At 45.6% G+C, this 17588-nt stretch overlaps 1 protein-coding gene across 3 annotated transcripts in view; it reads left to right on the forward strand.

Moving 5' to 3' along the window:
- The window catches only part of LOC120992292 (phospholipase A2 inhibitor 25 kDa subunit-like), a 598293-nt gene that overhangs the window by 239179 nt on the left and 341526 nt on the right, over positions 1 to 17588 (forward strand). For 2 of the 3 annotated variants that reach the window (XM_040421180.1, XM_040421170.1), the window contains exons 1-2: positions 6255 to 6393; positions 6759 to 6872. The exons of the other annotated variant lie outside the window; for it this stretch is intronic. In XM_040421180.1, coding sequence (XP_040277114.1) covers positions 6342 to 6393; positions 6759 to 6872 — 166 coding nt within the window. In that variant the 5' untranslated portion in view covers positions 6255 to 6341. Of the gene's footprint in view, positions 1 to 6254; positions 6394 to 6758; positions 6873 to 17588 lie in introns of those variants that run through there. 3 annotated transcript variants of the gene reach the window in all.

The raw sequence follows: 17588 nt of genomic DNA on the forward strand, positions 1-17588 counted from the left end.
ACGTCACCCACCACTGGAACAGGCCACTGTCACATATTTAGGCCCAGGCACCCAGGCAGAGGAGAGAGGTCCCGTAACAGAGAATCTGGCCTTATGTCAGCACAGAATCAGTCTTCATGTCATAGCAGAGAATCAGGCTTCACGTCACCCACCACTGGAGCAGGCCACTGTCACATATTTAGGCCCAGGCAGAGGAGAGAGGTCCCATAACAGAGAATCTGGCCTTATGTCAGCACAGAATCAGTCTTCATGTCATAGCAGAGAATCAGGCTTCACGTCACCCACCACTGGAACAGGCCACTGTCACACATTTAGGCCCCGGCACACAGACAGAGGAGAGGTTCATTCAACTTTGGGTTGCCCCGCAATATAATGGTAAAATGAAAATAAAAATAGTATTGAATGAGGAAGTGCCCTGGAGTAGAATAATATATTGTTAAGGGGAGGTAGTTAATATCTAATCTGCACAAGGGATGGACAGGTCCTGTGGGATCCATGCCTGGTTCATTTTTATGAACGTCAGCTTGTCCACATTGGCTGTAGACAGGCGGCTGCGTTTGTCTGTAATGACGCTCCCTGCCGTGCTGAATACACGTTCAGACAAAACGCTGGCCGCCGGGCAGGCCAGCACCTCCAAGGCATAAAAGGCTAGCTCTGGCCACGTGGACAATTTGGAGACCCAGAAGTTGAATGGGGCCGAACCATCAGTTAGTACGTGGAGGGGTGTGCACAGGTACTGTTCCACCATGTTAGTGAAATGTTGCCTCCTGCTAACACGTTCCGTATCAGGTGGTGGTGCAGTTAGCTGTAACGTGGTGACAAAACTTTTCCACATCTCTGCCATGCTAACCCTGCCCTCTGAGGAGCTGGCCGTGACACAGCTGCGTTGGCGACCTCTTGCTCCTCCTCTGCCTTCGCCTTGGGCTTCCAGTGGTTCCCCTGTGACATTTGGGAATGCTCTCAGTAGCGCGTCTACCAACGTGCGCTTGTACTCGCGCATCTTCCTATCACGCTCCAGTGTAGGAAGTAAGGTGGGCACATTGTCTTTGTACCGGGGATCCAGCAGGGTGGCAACCCAGTATTCCGCACACGTTAAAATGTGGGCAACTCTGCTGTCGTTGCACAGGCACTGCAGCATGTAGTCGCTCATGTGTGCCAGGTTGCCCAGAGGTAAGGACAAGCTGTCCTCTGTGGGAGGCGTATCGTCATCGTCCTGTGTTTCCCCCCAGCCACGCACCAGTGATGGGCCCGAGCTGCTTTGGGTGCCACCCCGCTGTGAACATGCTTCATCCTCATCCTCCTCCACCTCCTCCTCATCCTCGTCCTCCTCGTCCTCCAGTAGTGGGCCCTGTCTGGCCACATTTGTACCTGGCCTCTGGTGTTGCAAAAAACCTCCCTCTGAGTCACTTCGAAGAGACTGGCCTGAAAGTGCTAAAAATGACCCCTTTTCCTCCTCTTCCTCCTGGGCCACCTCCTCTTCCATCATCGCCCTAAGTGTTTTCTCAAGGAGACATAGAAGTGGTATTGTAACGCTGATAACGGCGTCATCGCCACTGGCCATGTTGGTGGAGTACTCGAAACAGTGCAACAGGGCACACAGGTCTCGCATGGAGGTCCAGTCATTGGTGGTGAAGTGGGTCTGATCCGCAGTGCGACTGACCCGTGCGTGCAGCAGCTGAAACTCCACTATGGCCTGCTACTGCTCGCACAGTCTGTCCAGCATATGCAAGGTGGAGTTCCACCTGGTGGGCACGTCGCATATGAGGCGGTGAGCGGGAAGGCCGAAGTTACGCTGTAGCGCAGACAGGCGAGCAGCGGCAGGGTGTGAACGCCGAAAGCGCGAACAGACGGCCCGCACTTTATGCAGCAGCTCTGACATGTCGGGGTATTTGCGAATGAACTTCTGCACCACCAAATTCAGCACATGCGCCAGGCAAGGGATGTGCTTCAAACCGGCTAGTCCCAGAGCTGCAACGAGATTTCGCCCATTATCGCACACCACCAGGCCGGGCTTGAGGCTCACCGGCAGCAACCACTCGTCGGTCTGTTGTTCTATACCCCGCCACAACTCCTGTGCGGTGTGGGGCCTGTCCCCCAAACATATGAGTTTCAGAACGGCCTGCTGACGTTTACCCCGGGCTGTGCTGAAGTTGGTGGTGAAGGTGTGTGGCTGACTGGATGAGCAGGTGGAAGAAGAGGAGGAGGAAGCTGAGTAGGAGGAGGAGGAGACAGGAGGCAAAGAATGTTGCCCTGCGATCCTTGGCGGCGGAAGGACGTGCGCCAAACAGCACTCCGCCTGGGGCCCAGCCGCCACTTCATTTACCCAGTGTGCAGTTAGGGAGATATAGCGTCCCTGGCCGTGCTTACTGGTCCACGTATCTGTGGTTAGGTGGACCTTGCCACAGATGGCGTTGCGCAGTGCACACTTGATTTTATCGGACTCTTGGTTGTGCAGGGAAGGCACGGCTCTCTTGGAGAAGTAGTTCCGGCTGGGAACAACATACTGTGGGACAGCAAGCGACATGAGCTGTTTGAAGCTGTGTGTGTCCACCAGCCTAAATTACAGCATTTCATAGGCCAGTAGTTTAGAAATGCTGGCATTCAGGGCCAGGGATCGAGGGTGGCTAGGTGAGAATTTACGCTTTCTCTCAAATGTTTGTGAGATGGAGAGCTGAACGCTGCCGTGTGACATGGTTGAGATGCTTGGTGACGCAGGTGGTGGTGTTGGTGGTACATCCCATGTTTGCTGGGCGGCAGGTGCCAACGTTCCTCCAGAGGCGGAGGAAGAGGCCGAGGTGGCGGCAGCAGCAGAAGAGGCCGAGGCGGCGGCAGCAGCAGAAGAGGTAGCAGGGGGAGCCTGAGTGAGTTCCTTGTTTTTAAGGTGTTTACTCCACTGCAGTTCATGCTTTGCATGCAGGTGCCTGGTCATGCAGGTTGTGCTAAGGTTCAGAACGTTAATGCCTCGCTTCAGGCTCTGATGGCACAGCGTGCAAACCACTCGGGTCTTGTCGTAAGCACATTGTTTGAAGAAGTGCCATGCCAGGGAACTCCTTCAAGCTGCCTTTGGGGTGCTCGGTCCCAGATGGCGGTGGTCAGTAGCAGGCGGAGTCTCTTGGCGGCGGGTGTTCTGATTTTGTCCACTGCTCCCTCTTTTGCTACGCTGTTGGCTCGGTCTCACCACTGCCTCTTCCTCCGAACTCTGAAAGTCAGTGGCACGACCTTCATTCCATGTGGGGTCTAGGACCTCATCGTCCCCTGCATCGTCTTCCACCCAGTCTTGATCCCTGACCTCCTGTTCAGTCTGCACACTGCAGAAAGACGCAGCAGTTGGCACCTGTGTTTCGTCATCATCAGAGACGTGCTGAGGTGGTATTCCCATGTCCTCATCATCAGGAAAAATAAGTGGTTGTGCGTTAGTGCATTCTATCTCTTCCACCCCTGGGGAAGGGCTAGGTGGATGCCCTTGGGAAACCCTGGCAGCAGAGTCTTCAAACAGCATAAGAGACTGCTGCATAACTTGAGGCTCAGACAGTTTCCCTGATATGCATGGGGGTAATGTGACAGACCGATGGGCTTGGTTTTCATGCGCCATCTGTGCGCTTTCTGCAGAAGACTGGGTGGGAGATAATGTGAACGTGCTGGATCAACTGTCGGCCACCCAATTGACTAATGCCTGTACCTGCTCAGGCCTTACCATCCTTAGAACGGCATTGGGCCCCACCAAATATCGCTGTAAATTCTGCTGGCTACTGGGACCTGAGGTAGTTGGTTCACTAGGACGTGTGGCTGTGGCAGAACGGCCACGTCCTCTCCCAGCACCAGAGGGTCCACTAACACCACCACGACCATGTCCACGTCCGCGTCCGCGTCCCTTATTAGATGTTTTCCTCATTGTTCCCGTTCACTACAATTTTGAGAATGGCAAATTTGGGAATAGTTTTTCAACCCAGAACAAAAAGTGTGCTTTTACGGTCATTACAAATAACTTGACCAGCTAAAATAGTACAGATTTGGTTGAATAGAAATGTGAGGCCTGTTTTTTTTTTGCGCTGTGTGACAGGTATAGGTTTAATCACAGAATTAGACTTGTATCTGCACGGTAGCGTGTGTGTTAGGTTTTTCTGAATGACACTATCAGCACCTTCAATGTAAGATATCCTTTTTGGGATAGATTTCAAGTAGGCCTCATATAGCAGAAACTAGTTATTTTGAGAATGGCAAATTTGGGAATAGTTTTTCAACCCAGAACAAAAAATGTGCTTTTACGGTCACTACAAATAACTTGACCAGCTAAAACAGTACAGATTTGGTTGAATAGAAATGTGAGGCCTGTTTTTTTTTGCGCTGTGTGACAGGTATAGGTTTAATCACAGAATTAGACTTGTATCTGCACGGTAGCGTGTGTGTTAAATTTTTCTGAATGACACTATCAGCACCTTCAATTTAAGATATCCTTTTTGGGATAGATTTCAAGTAGGCCTCATATAGCAGAAACTAGTTATTTTGAGAATGGCAAATTTGGGAATAGTTTTTCAACCCAGAACAAAAAATGTGCTTTTACGGTCACTACAAATAACTTGACCAGCTAAAACAGTACAAATTTGGTTGAATAGAAATGTCAGGTTTATTTTTTAGGCGCTGGGTGACAGGCTCAACTTGCCCCTGATGTAGTATATGGCCAAAAAATAACCACACTATTGATGGTTAAATGCACTTGGGTGACACAGGCTCAGCCTGCACCAGATGTAGTATATGGCCAAAAAATAACCAGACTGTTGATGGTTAAATGCACTTCGGTGACACAGGCTCAGCCTGCAGCTGATGTAGGATATAGCAAAAAATAACCACACTATTGATGGTTAAATACACTTGGTGATAGCTTGTGCTGGCGCACCACAAGCCACAAAATGGCCGCCGATCACCCCAGAAAAAAGTGATATAAAAACGCTCTGGGCAGCCTCAAAAAAAGGAGCAATTCGATATTAGCACTTCAATGATCCACAGCTGTAGATCGATCACTGAATGAAGTCTTTTGGAGGAGTTAATCTGCCTAATCTCGCTCTAACGTCGCAGCTGCATCCTCTCCCTACACTTGTATCAGCAGAGTGACGTGCAGCGCTACGTGACCTAAGCTTATATAGAGGCTGGGTCACATGCTGCACTGGCCAATAGTAGGCAAGGCTGTGATGGCCTCTTGGGGCAAGTAGTATGACGCTTGTTGATTGGCTGCTTTGCAGCCTTTCAAAAAGCGCCAAGAAAGCGCCGAACACCGAACCCGAACCCGGACTTTTACGAAAATGTAATGAACTATACAGTTCGGGTTCGCTCATCCCTAGTAATAACGTAATTTGGCCTCCCTTTCAGCAACAGGAAAACATTCTCCCATTTTGCTTTGATAGCGAGGGTCTAAAATCATGGCGATCCAGTAATCATCAGACTCCTTCTTGTGAATGATACGCCTGTCAGTATGTAAGCAAGCAAGCATACATACTGCTTACCATTCTGGGCAGTGTTAGTCCAAGGACCCAATTCTTTCTGGCTCCACTCCCCCCATTGAGATGATGGGTCATTGTGACAGGTGTCATCATCCTCCTGCTCCTCTACCAATGACACCCTCTTCCTCCTCCAGTGACAGCTCCTTATACTCCAACTCCATAGGACTTGCTCCTTGTTGGTCCACTTGCTTCTAGGTTTTCCCGCTATTAAGATGCCTTGGTCACACTTAATCACAGCATTTAAAGGCTTAAATGCCTGTGATCTGCATTACTGCCAGTCATGGACATTAGTCACAGGCCTGCCGGATATGGCGCCCACTGCACGCGCGAGTGGGCTCCATGTTTAGAGAACTTCCCAGCGCCGTCCATGTAAGGATTAAGGGAAACAAAAACTATTGATTCTAACATAATCACATTTTAAGTGATTTGATTCTGGGGATGAGAGGGATTTGGTTAGAAATTATTTGGACATGAATCTAATCACAAAGGTGATTTTAGATGAATCGGACCCAAACCAAATTTTAAGATATTCACTCATCTCTCCCCTACTGATTTAGGGGGAAAGGGGATAGAAAGATAGAAGATGTGAGCCTGCTACCTCTTATGTATGTGCAGGGTTAACATTTAGCATTAAAATTCAGAATTTTTTTACACAATTCTTTCACAAACCTAAGGTGTTTCACAAAATTACAAAATCACAGTTACATAAGAAGAGGTAAAGTTTGTTTCGTTTCTTGGTAGGTTTCTTGTTTCGTTTCTCAAGCCCCACCCTAAAAATATTAAATTAAGAACCTCGATCCTCGAGATTGTCATCTCACATTACATTCTGCCTTCAAGAACTGAACCATGAGCTCCCTGATCGGAATTCTCAGCCTCCTCTCGGCTCTTGCAGCGACAAGTAAGTTTTCAGGAAACATTATAAGACCTGAATCATCCTTTGTTTGTTTTATATTTGCTTTATTATTTATTTATTTATTTACTTATTTTTATGGATTTGTTCATAATAGTCTTAATCTTAAAAATAATATTAAATGGCAATACTAATATTAAGAAGAAATAATAAAACTAACAATAATAATATTACAATAAACTAACATTTATTTTAATGTTAACCCCCTAATGCCTGGTAAGATTTTACTTCCGATCCTGTTCATAGTTCTACGTAAGCTATTAAACATTGTTCTCCGAACATTGCATCAGAAAAAATGCGCTGGGAAATAACTAATAGGTAATAAATGTCCTGACTGTGTCCCATTTCTTTAGGTTACGCTCTTTCGTGTACACAGTGCTTTTCTAGCGAAGCGACATGCTCGGGTCCCAGCATGACCTGTCCTTCAGGACATCAGTGTGCATCTGCATACACAGAAACCACTATTGGTGAGTTGTCTGATTAAGTTCAATCTTTTCTAGTGGTTTGGAGGGGTTAGACTCTATTGTAACTCAAGCTTAATCTGTGTATAAAGTTTCCAATAGACTTTAAATATTTTTAATATCCCTGTTTGCTGTCTGTGAATGGGGACCTATGGTATATTCCTGTTTACATCCATGGGCTGAAAACCCATCAAAACCTAAGAAGTATCACAGTCCTACAAGTGTCTCCGGTCTAGACAACCCTCTGTGACTTAAAGGGAGTCTGTCACCTCCATATGGCCATATACAGTGCTTACATGGCTCTGTAGGACACCTATGCAGGATTGTAATGGTACCTTTGTTCTTTTCTTTAGACTTGCACCAGCAGGAAAAACGAAGTTTAATTCATATGCAAATGAGCACTCGCAAGTGCCCAGGGGCAGCGTTCAGTGTGTAGGTGCCCAGGCTGCTCTGCCTTCTTTTCACTTTACTCCTCCCATGTCTCCATATTCTTAAAGCCATAGTTTTTTTTATTTTTTGGGGGGCAACTGTCTTATGTAGGAGCTAAGTTTTTTCGGTTTGACATGACGGTATGATTGGTACTTTTAGGGTGTATATGACTTTTTTGATCGCTTGGTATTACACTTGTTGCGATTTAAGATGCCAAAAAATGGCTTTTTTACACCATTTAGTTCATGTGATATTTTTATACAGCAGGTTCTTATGGATGTGGCAATACCTAATGTGTATACTTTTTTATTTATTTAAGTTTTTTTATACAATAACAGCATTTTGAAAAAAAATACATCACATTTTAGTGTCTCCATATTCTGAGAGACATAATTTTTTTTTTTAGGGTCTAATTTTTTGCGGGATAAGATGACGGTTTGAGGTTTGATTGGTATGATATTGGGGTGCGTATGACTTTTTGACTGCTTTGTTTTACATTTTTTGTGATGTAAGGTGAAAAAATAAATTTTGACACCGTTTTTGTTTTATTTTTTTTACGGTGTTCACCTAAGGAGTTAGGTCATGTAATATTTTTATAGAGCTGGTTGTTATGGATTGCGAAGATACCTAATATGTATACTTTTTTTTTTTTTTTACATTTAATACAATAAAAGCATTTTTGAAACAAAAAAAATCATATTTTAGTGTCTCGCTATTCTGAGAGACGTATTTTTATTTTATTTCTTGGGCAATAGTCTTAGGTAGAGGCTCATTTTTTGAAGGATGAGGTGACGGTTAGATTGGTACTAATTTGGGGTGCTTACGCCTTTAGTTTTTATTTTATTTTTTTACGGTGTTCGCCTGAGGGGCTAGGTCATGTGATATTTTTATAGAGCCAGTCGATATGGACGCGGTGATACCTAATATGTCTACTTTTCTTTTTTTTCCCTATTTTTAAATATTTGTTTACTTTATTTTGAGAAAAATACGCTTTTTTTTTTTTTTACGTGAAACTTTTAATTTTTTTTCTAAATCTTTATATCTTTACTTTTTTTTTTAACTTTATTTTTTGTCCCACCCTGAGACTTAAACTTTTGGCGGTCTGATCCCCTTTACAATGCATTACAATACTTCTGTTAATGCTCCGGGATCTGTGTTTTCATCGATGCCGGTGTATGCAGCAGGGACCCGGCTGCACCAGTACATGTACCTAACTGGTCCTTAAGTCACGGCCAGATATGAGGTACGGTACATGTACATCATGGGTTCTAATACATTTTACCTGCAGTGATACATTGTAATAAAATAAAAAAATTAACTAAGAAAATCAGGACAGACTCAGGCCTCATGCATACGGCTGTTGTGTGGACATTCCGTGCATTGGGGACTGCAATTTGTGGGCCTCAATGCACGGGCAACATCCATGCGGCCGGGACGGATTGAGACCCATTCAACTTGAATGAATTTGTGATCCGTCCGCACCACAAAAAATAGAACACTCCGTAGTGCTTCCGTGGGGTTCCGTGCCTCTGTTCCACACCGCATCTCCGGATTGTGGACCCATTCAAGTGGGAGCACATGACCAGTGCCCGCATATTGCGGACCTGCTGTATGCGGGCCGCAATTCGGCCACGGCTGGTTAGCAGCCGTGTGCATGAGGCTTCACAGAGGATTGTCTACACTGATGCATCTTAACTAGGGTTCAGCATACCCGAACTGTAAAGTTTGGGTTCCTACCGAACTTTAGGGTTTTTGGACCCCGGACCCGAACCCGAACATTTCAGTAAAAGTTCGGGTTCGGTGTTCGGCAATTTCTTGGCGCTTTTTGAAAGGCTTCAGAGCAGCCAATCAACAAGTGTTTAACCTTAGAAGCCATCACAGCCATGCCTACTAATGGCATGGGTGTGATTGGCCAGTGCAGCATGTGACCCAGCTTCTATATAAGCTGGAGTCACGTAGCGCTGCACGTCACTCTTCTGTGCTTAATGTGCTGCTGCTGGTGATTTCAGGGAGAAAATAGGACAGAATCTTTAATCAGAACTCCAATTGAACTCAGCAATCTACATAGATTTAGTTGTGTGGGTGCAGCACACAATCTTTTTACCCTGCCCTGAGCCCAGTGACAAAAACAAACAAACTTGTATCCGTCTGTTAGTTAGGTGGGCGGTGGACATTTTATGCAAGCTCAGTGAACCAGCACTGCATCTGTGCTTTTGTGACAGTCAAATCCAAGCTTGAAATACTGCAATAAAAATCTGTTTTTAAAAAAAAAAAACTTTTTTGGCAATATACAACATCTGGTGCCTTTGCAGCATTAGTCAGTGTGCAATTTAAGCTAGGAATACAGCTATAATTTTCAGGGTTTTTAAAAACACCCTTTTTTGGCAAAATACACAATTTTACAGCCCTTGCTGCATCTGCACGTGTGAAATTCAAGCATTATATAGTGCTGTGATATTCTGTTATAGAAAAAACACCTATTTTAGACTGAAAACTTAGTTTTGCATCCTTTGCTGCATATGTCATTGTGAGATACACCCCTTAGATACTGTGGTTCTATTCTGTTATTAATAAAACACCTATTTTGGGCAAAAATCTTTAATTGCGGCCTAGTTTGCATCTGTACGTGTGAGATACACCCTTTACATACTGTGGTTCTATTCTGCTATTAAAAAAACACCCATTTAGGGCAAAATCCTAAATTTGTGAAATATGAGGAGAGCGTCAAATAAGGGACGGGGCCCAGGTCTTGGTGCTGCTGGTGGAGCTCTTGTTTCAGGGAGAGGACGTGGTCAATCTGTGCCAGCTACACGCACAAGTGAAACCCCTTCCTCAGGTGCGAGTAGGCGACAGAACCTGCAGCGGTATTTGGTCGGGCCTAATGCGGCTCTACGAATGGTGAGGCCAGAAAAAGTACAGGCGATAGTAGATTGGGTTGCTAACAATGCCGCCAGTTCCTTCCCACCCAGTCTCCTGAAAGAACAGAGTTGGCACCTGCAGCCGATGTCCATCAGTCTTTCACCTCACCCCCTTGCAAATCAGCCAAGCAGTCTGAGCCCCAAGTCATGCAGCAGTCTCTTCTGCTTTTTGATGACTCTGTTGGCAGGGTTTCCCAGGGCCATCCACCTATCCTGCCCCAGAAGTGGAAGAGATTGCGTGCACCGATGCCCAACCACTTATGTTTCAAGAGGAAGAGGAAGTACCACCCTACCCACCTGCGATCCCTGTCCCTAAATGCCAGCATTTAAAAATTACTGGCCTTTGAAATGCTGTCATTCCATCTGGTGGAGACGGATAGTTTTAAAGGCCTTGTGGTGGTGGCTGTCCCACAGTAGGTCGTGCCCAGCCGCCACTACTTTTACAGACGAGCAATCCCTTCCCTGCACAACCAAGTGGGGGACAAAATCAAGTGTGCACTGCGCAACGCCATCTGTGGCAAGGTGCAGCTCAATACAGATACGTGGACCAGTAAGCACGGTCAGGGACGTTATATCTCCATAACAGCACAATATGTAAATGCAGTGGTGCCTGGGCCTGAGGCAGATAGCAGTTTGCCGCATGTCCTTCCACCACTGAGGATTGCAGGGCGCTTCAGTTGTGTATATGACTTTTTTGATCGCTTGGTATTACACTTGTTGCGATTTAAGATGACAAAAAATGGCTTTTTTACACCATTTAGTTCATGTGATATTTTTATACAGCAGGTTCTTATGGATGTGGCAATACCTAATGTGTATACTTTTTTATTTATTTAAGTTTTTTTATACAATAACAGCATTTTGAAAAAAAATACATCACATTTTAGTGTCTCCATATTCTGAGAGCCATAATTTTTTTTTTTAGGGTCTAATTTTTTGCGGGATAAGATGACGGTTTGAGGTTTGATTGGTATGATATTGGGGTGCGTTTGACTTTTTGACTGCTTTGTTTTACATTTTTTGTGATGTAAGGTGAAAAAATAAATTTTGACACCGTTTTTGTTTTATTTTTTTTACGGTGTTCACCTAAGGAGTTAGGTCATGTAATATTTTTATAGAGCTGGTTGTTATGGATTGCGAAGATACCTAATATGTATACTTTTTTTTTTTTTACATTTAATACAATAAAAGCATTTTTGAAACAAAAAAAATCATATTTTAGTGTCTCGCTATTCTGAGAGACGTATTTTTATTTTATTTCTTGGGCAATAGTCTTAGGTAGAGGCTCATTTTTTGAAGGATGAGGTGACGGTTAGATTGGTACTAATTTGGGGTGCTTACGCCTTTAGTTTTTATTTTATTTTTTTACGGTGTTCGCCTGAGGGGCTAGGTCATGTGATATTTTTATAGAGCCAGTCGATATGGACGCGGTGATACCTAATATGTCTACTTTTCTTTTTTTTCCCTATTTTTTAATATTTGTTTACTTTATTTTGAGAAAAATACGCATTTTTTTTTTTTATTACGTGAAACTTTTAATTTTTTTTCTAAATCTTTATATCTTTACTTTTTTTTTTAACTTTATTTTTTGTCCCACCCTGAGACTTAAACTTTTGGCGGTCTGATCCCCTTTACAATGCATTACAATACTTCTGTTAATGCTCCGGGATCTGTGTTTTCATCGATGCCGGTGTATGCAGCAGGGACCCGGCTGCACCAGTACATGTACCTAACTGGTCCTTAAGTCACGGCCAGATATGAGGTACGGTACATGTACATCATGGGTTCTAATACATTTTACCTGCATTGATACATTGTAATAAAATCAAAAAATTAACTAAGAAAATCAGGACAGACTCAGGCCTCATGCATACGGCTGTTGTGTGGACATTCCGTGCATTGGGGACTGCAATTTGTGGGCCTCAATGCACGGGCAACATCCATGCGGCCGGGATGGATTGAGACCCATTCAACTTGAATGAATTTGTGATCCGTCCGCACCACAAAAAATAGAACACTCCGTAGTGCTTCCGTGGGGTTCCGTGCCTCTGTTCCACACCGCATCTCCGGATTGTGGACCCATTCAAGTGGGAGCACATGACCAGTGCCCGCATATTGCGGACCTGCTGTATGCGGGCCGCAATTCGGCCACGGCTGGTTAGCAGCCGTGTGCATGAGGCTTCACAGAGGATTGTCTACACTGATGCATCTTAACTAGAGTTCAGCATACCCGAACTGTAAAGTTTGGGTTCCTACCGAACTTTAGGGTTTTTGGACCCCGGACCCGAACCCGAACATTTCAGTAAAAGTTCGGGTTCGGTGTTCGGCAATTTCTTGGCGCTTTTTGAAAGGCTTCAGAGCAGCCAATCAACAAGTGTTTAACCTTAGAAGCCATCACAGCCATGCCTACTAATGGCATGGGTGTGATTGGCCAGTGCAGCATGTGACCCAGTCTCTATATAAGCTGGAGTCACGTAGCGCTGCACGTCACTCTGCTGTGCTTAATGTGCTGCTGCTGGTGATTTCAGGGAGAAAATAGGACAGAATCTTTAATCAGAACTCCAATTGAACTCAGCAATCTACATAGATTTAGTTGTGTGGGTGCAGCACACAATCTTTTTACCCTGCCCTGAGCCCAGTGACAAAAACAAACAAACTTGTATCCGTCTGTTAGTTAGGTGGGCGGTGGACATTTTATGCAAGCTCAGTGAACCAGCACTGCATCTGTGCTTTTGTGACAGTCAAATCCAAGCTTGAAATACTGCAATAAAAATCTGGTTTTAAAAAAAAAAACCTTTTTTGGCAATATACAACATCTGGTGCCTTTGCAGCATTAGTCAGTGTGCAATTTAAGCTAGGAATACAGCTATAATTTTCAGGGTTTTTAAAAACACCCTTTTTTGGCAAAATACACAATTTTACAGCCCTTGCTGCATCTGCACGTGTGAAATTCAAGCATTATATAGTGCTGTGATATTCTGTTATAAAAAAAACACCTATTTTAGACTGAAAACTTAGTTTTGTATCCTTTGCTGCATATGTCATTGTGAGATGCACCCCTTAGATACTGTGGTTCTATTCTGTTATTAATAAAACACCTATTTTGGGCAAAAATCTTTAATTGCGGCCTAGTTTGCATCTGTACGTGTGAGATACACCCTTTACATACTGTGGTTCTATTCTGCTATTAAAAAAACACCCATTTAGGGCAAAATCCTAAATTTGTGAAATATGAGGAGAGCGTCAAATAAGGGACGGGGCCCAGGTCTTGGTGCTGCTGGTGGAGCTCTTGTTTCAGGGAGAGGACGTGGTCAATCTGTGCCAGCTACACGCACAAGTGAAACCCCTTCCTCAGGTGCGAGTAGGCGACAGAACCTGCAGCGGTATTTGGTCGGGCCTAATGCGGCTCTACGAATGGTGAGGCCAGAAAAAGTACAAGCGATAGTAGATTGGGTTGCTAACAATGCCGCCAGTTCCTTCCCACCCAGTCTCCTGAAAGAACAGAGTTGGCACCTGCAGCCGATGTCCATCAGTCTTTCACCTCACCCCCTTGCAAATCAGCCAAGCAGTCTGAGCCCCAAGTCATGCAGCAGTCTCTTCTGCTTTTTGATGACTCTGTTGGCAGGGTTTCCCAGGGCCATCCACCTATCCTGCCCCAGAAGTGGAAGAGATTGCGTGCACCGATGCCCAACCACTTATGTTTCAAGATGAGTACATGGGAGGACCATCGCGGCACGTCTCGGATGATGACGAAATACAGGTGCCAACTGCTGAGGCTTTCGAAAGTGTGCAGACCGACAAGGAGGGCAGGGGTTAAGACTGGGTGAAAAATTATGTGGAGGTCATCAACCTCACATGGAATCAAGGTCACGCGAGTAAAATGTGTAGTACCGAGGAAGAGGCGGTGGTTGCACAGAGCCACCAGCATAGCAGAAGAGGGAGCAGGGTGCAAAAGCTGAGCAGCCATCCCCTAGACAGTACACCTGCTACTGCCCACCGCAGCAAGAGACCGAGCACACCAAAGCCAGCTCCAAGGAGTTCCCTGGCGTGGCAGTTCTTCAGACAATGTGCTGCAGTGGAGTAGACACCTCAAAAACTCTGGCTCCTCCTGCTTCCTCTTCTGCTGCAGTTGCGGCCTTTTCATCCACCTCTCTGGAGTGACAGTGCCACCTGCCACCCCGCAAACAGAGGATGTGCCAGCAACACCACCATCTGGGTCACCAAGCATCTCCACAATGTCCCACAGAAGTGTTCAGCTCTCCATCTCCCAAACACTGGAGCGGAAGAGGAAGTACCACCCTACCCACCTGCGATCCCTGTCCCTAAATGCCAGCATTTAAAAATTACTGGCCTTTGAAATGCTGTCATTCCATCTGGTGGAGATGGATAGTTTTAAAGGCCTTGTGGTGGTGGCTGTCCCACAGTAGGTCGTGCCCAGCCGCCACTACTTTTACAGGCGAGCAATCCCTTCCCTGCACAACCAAGTGGGGGACAAAATCAAGTGTGCACTGCGCAACGCCATCTGTGGCAAGGTGCAGCTCAATACAGATACGTGGACCAGTAAGCACGGTCAGGGACGTTATATCTCCATAACAGCACAATATGTAAATGCAGTGGTGCCTGGGCCTGAGGCGGATAGCAGTTTGCCGCATGTCCTTCCACCACTGAGGATTGCAGGGCGCTTCAGTTTGCCTCCTGTTGCTTCCTCCTCCTACTCCGCTTCCTCATCCTCTACCGCCTCCTGTCACACCCATGGTTATGGTCGTGACTCCTTGGGAGCCGCATGCAGTTGCCCGCGGTCTGGGTGTTATGTCAACCGCAGCTGGGGGCACTTAGTTGTTTGCCTCAAGTGCAGTTGCCGCGGACAACAGGTATGCGTGCGGTTGCCTCTGGCTTTATGTGTGTGTTTGTGTGCACTTTTCTTGTCTGGTGTGCACGAGGTTTATGTAGGTGTGCACTGTGACTATTCCCTTCACTTGTGGCTGCCCGTGGCAACGTTTTGTATTGTGTACATGTGGTGGCAGTGTCTCGGCCTCCTGGCTGACTCCCAGGACATGGTTGCCACGCATGTCGTTGCCTGCGGTAACAGCTGCAGTGTATTTGTTTATGGGTGCACGTCCCCTTTAAGTGGCTGTCTTCCCTTCCCTGGTGTGAGAAGGGTTAATTCCCTTCCTAGTCTGTGAGCACTGGGTGTGTTTGCGTGGGTGTGGCTACATGGGCTATTTAGCCTCAGTTGAGACCTGATGTCTGAGGGGTACTCCAGGCATGTTGCTGGAGTCATCCTCCTGGTCTTCTACATCTGCCAGTGAGGGCCACCCTTGTGGTCATAAATGTTATATGTGATGTTTAGTTGATGTTGCTTTTCTTTCTATGTTTATTACAGCTATAGATGTCCTGGTTTCCTGTGTGTTTTGTGTGTTCTGTCTCCTTAGTGTTTGTGTGGGCAGCAATACCTGGTGCATAGGTTCCAGTCAGCAAGGCTGTGGCAGGTTAGTTTGGAACTTGTGTGGTTCACCTGCCATATCTATATGTCTGTATATGTCTCCCCTTCCTTGCAGCTTGGCCAGTGAGACTCCCATTCCTCCGTATCCAAGAGGAACAGGTCGTCTTACCCTGCTCCTAGCAAGGGCCACCCTGAGGGCTAGAAGGGACGTAAAGGTTCCGGAGTATGAGCCCTCCCACCATCAGGGTCGGCTCATACAGCTAGGAGTCAGGGTCAGATTAGGGACGTTATAGGAGGTGACCTGCTCCCTAATCCTGTGCTCCTGGCCAAGTGGCGACTAACATCTTCTGGCATCCTACGGCTGAGGGTTTTCCCCATCCTCAGCCGTGACACCTCCTCATCCAGTCAGCGTAACATCTTCACCACCAACTTCAGCACAGCCAGGGGTAAACGACAGCAGGCAGTTTTAACTTTAACTTATATGTTTGGGGGACAAATCCCACACTGTGCAGGAGCTGTGGACAGCCTTGAACAACAGAACGGTGAGTGATTGGTTCCAGTGAGCCTCAAGCCCGGCCTAGTGGTGTGCGATAATGGGCGAAATCTCTTAGCAGCTCTGGGATTAGCCGGTTTGACGCACATCCCTTGCCTGGCGCATGTGATGAATTTGGTGGTGCAGAGGTTCATTAAAAATTCTGAGGCATCGGCGCTGTCTTCCGGTGACGAGCTTGTGAGATCCAGCCCCCTGGATCTCACAGGCAGGAAGCTGTATGAGTAATACTCACTGTATTACTCATACAGCCAATGCATTCCAATACAGAAGTATTGGAATGCATTGTAAAGGATTAGACCCCAAAAGTTGAAGTACCAAAGTGGGACAAAAAATAAAGTGAAATAAATGTTGATAAAATAAAGTTTTTCCACAAAAACAATTAAGTTTCAAGTAAAAATAAACAAAAACTTCATTTTCCCCAAATAAAGTAAAAAAAATTGGTAAAAAATAGGGGGAGAAAAAAGTATACATATTAGGTTTTGCCGCGTTCGTATCGACCGGCTGTATTTAAATATCACATGACCTAACCCCTCAGGTGAATACCATAAAAAAATAAAAACGGTGTAAAAAAAGACATTTTTTTGGTCACCTTACATCACAAAAAGTGTTATAGCAAGCGATCAAAAAGTCACATGCACCCCAAAATAGTGCCAATCAAACCGTCATCTCATCCCGCAAATATCATACCCTACCCAAGATAATCTCCCAAAAACTGAAAAAATTATGGCTCTCAGACTATGGAAACAAAAAAAAAAGAAATCATTGTGTAAAACTTACCTAATATGTATACTTTTTATTTATTTATGTATCGCCGCGTCCGTGACAACCTGGTCTATAAAAATACCACATGATCTAACCTGTCAGATGAATGTTGTAAATAGAGATGTCGCGAACATAAAATTTTCCAATTGCGAACGGCGAACGCAAATTTTTGCAAATGTTTGCGAACAGGCGAACCGGGCGAACCGCCATTGACTTCAATAGGCAGGTGAATTTTAAAACCCACAGGGACTCTTTCTGGCCACAATAGTGATGGAAAGGTTGTTTCAAGGAGACTAACACCTGGACTGTGGCATGCTAGAGGGGGATCCATGGCAAAACTCCCATGGAAAATTACGCAGTTGACGTGATTACGCAGTTGAGTCGGGTTTTAATCCATAAAGGGCATAAATCACCTAACATTCCTAGATTGTTTGGAATAACGTGCTTTAAAACATCAGGTATGATGTTGTATCGATCAGGTAGTGTAACGGTTACGCCCGCTTCACAGTGACGGACCAAACTATGACAGACCAAACTCCCTGTTTAACGCACCGCAAACAGTCCATTTGCACAACCGCAAACTCCCCATTTGCACAAGGTTGGATACCAAGCTAGCC

This window comes from Bufo bufo, chromosome 1 (genome assembly GCF_905171765.1).
Source record: "Bufo bufo chromosome 1, aBufBuf1.1, whole genome shotgun sequence".
NCBI lineage: Eukaryota > Metazoa > Chordata > Amphibia > Anura > Bufonidae > Bufo > Bufo bufo.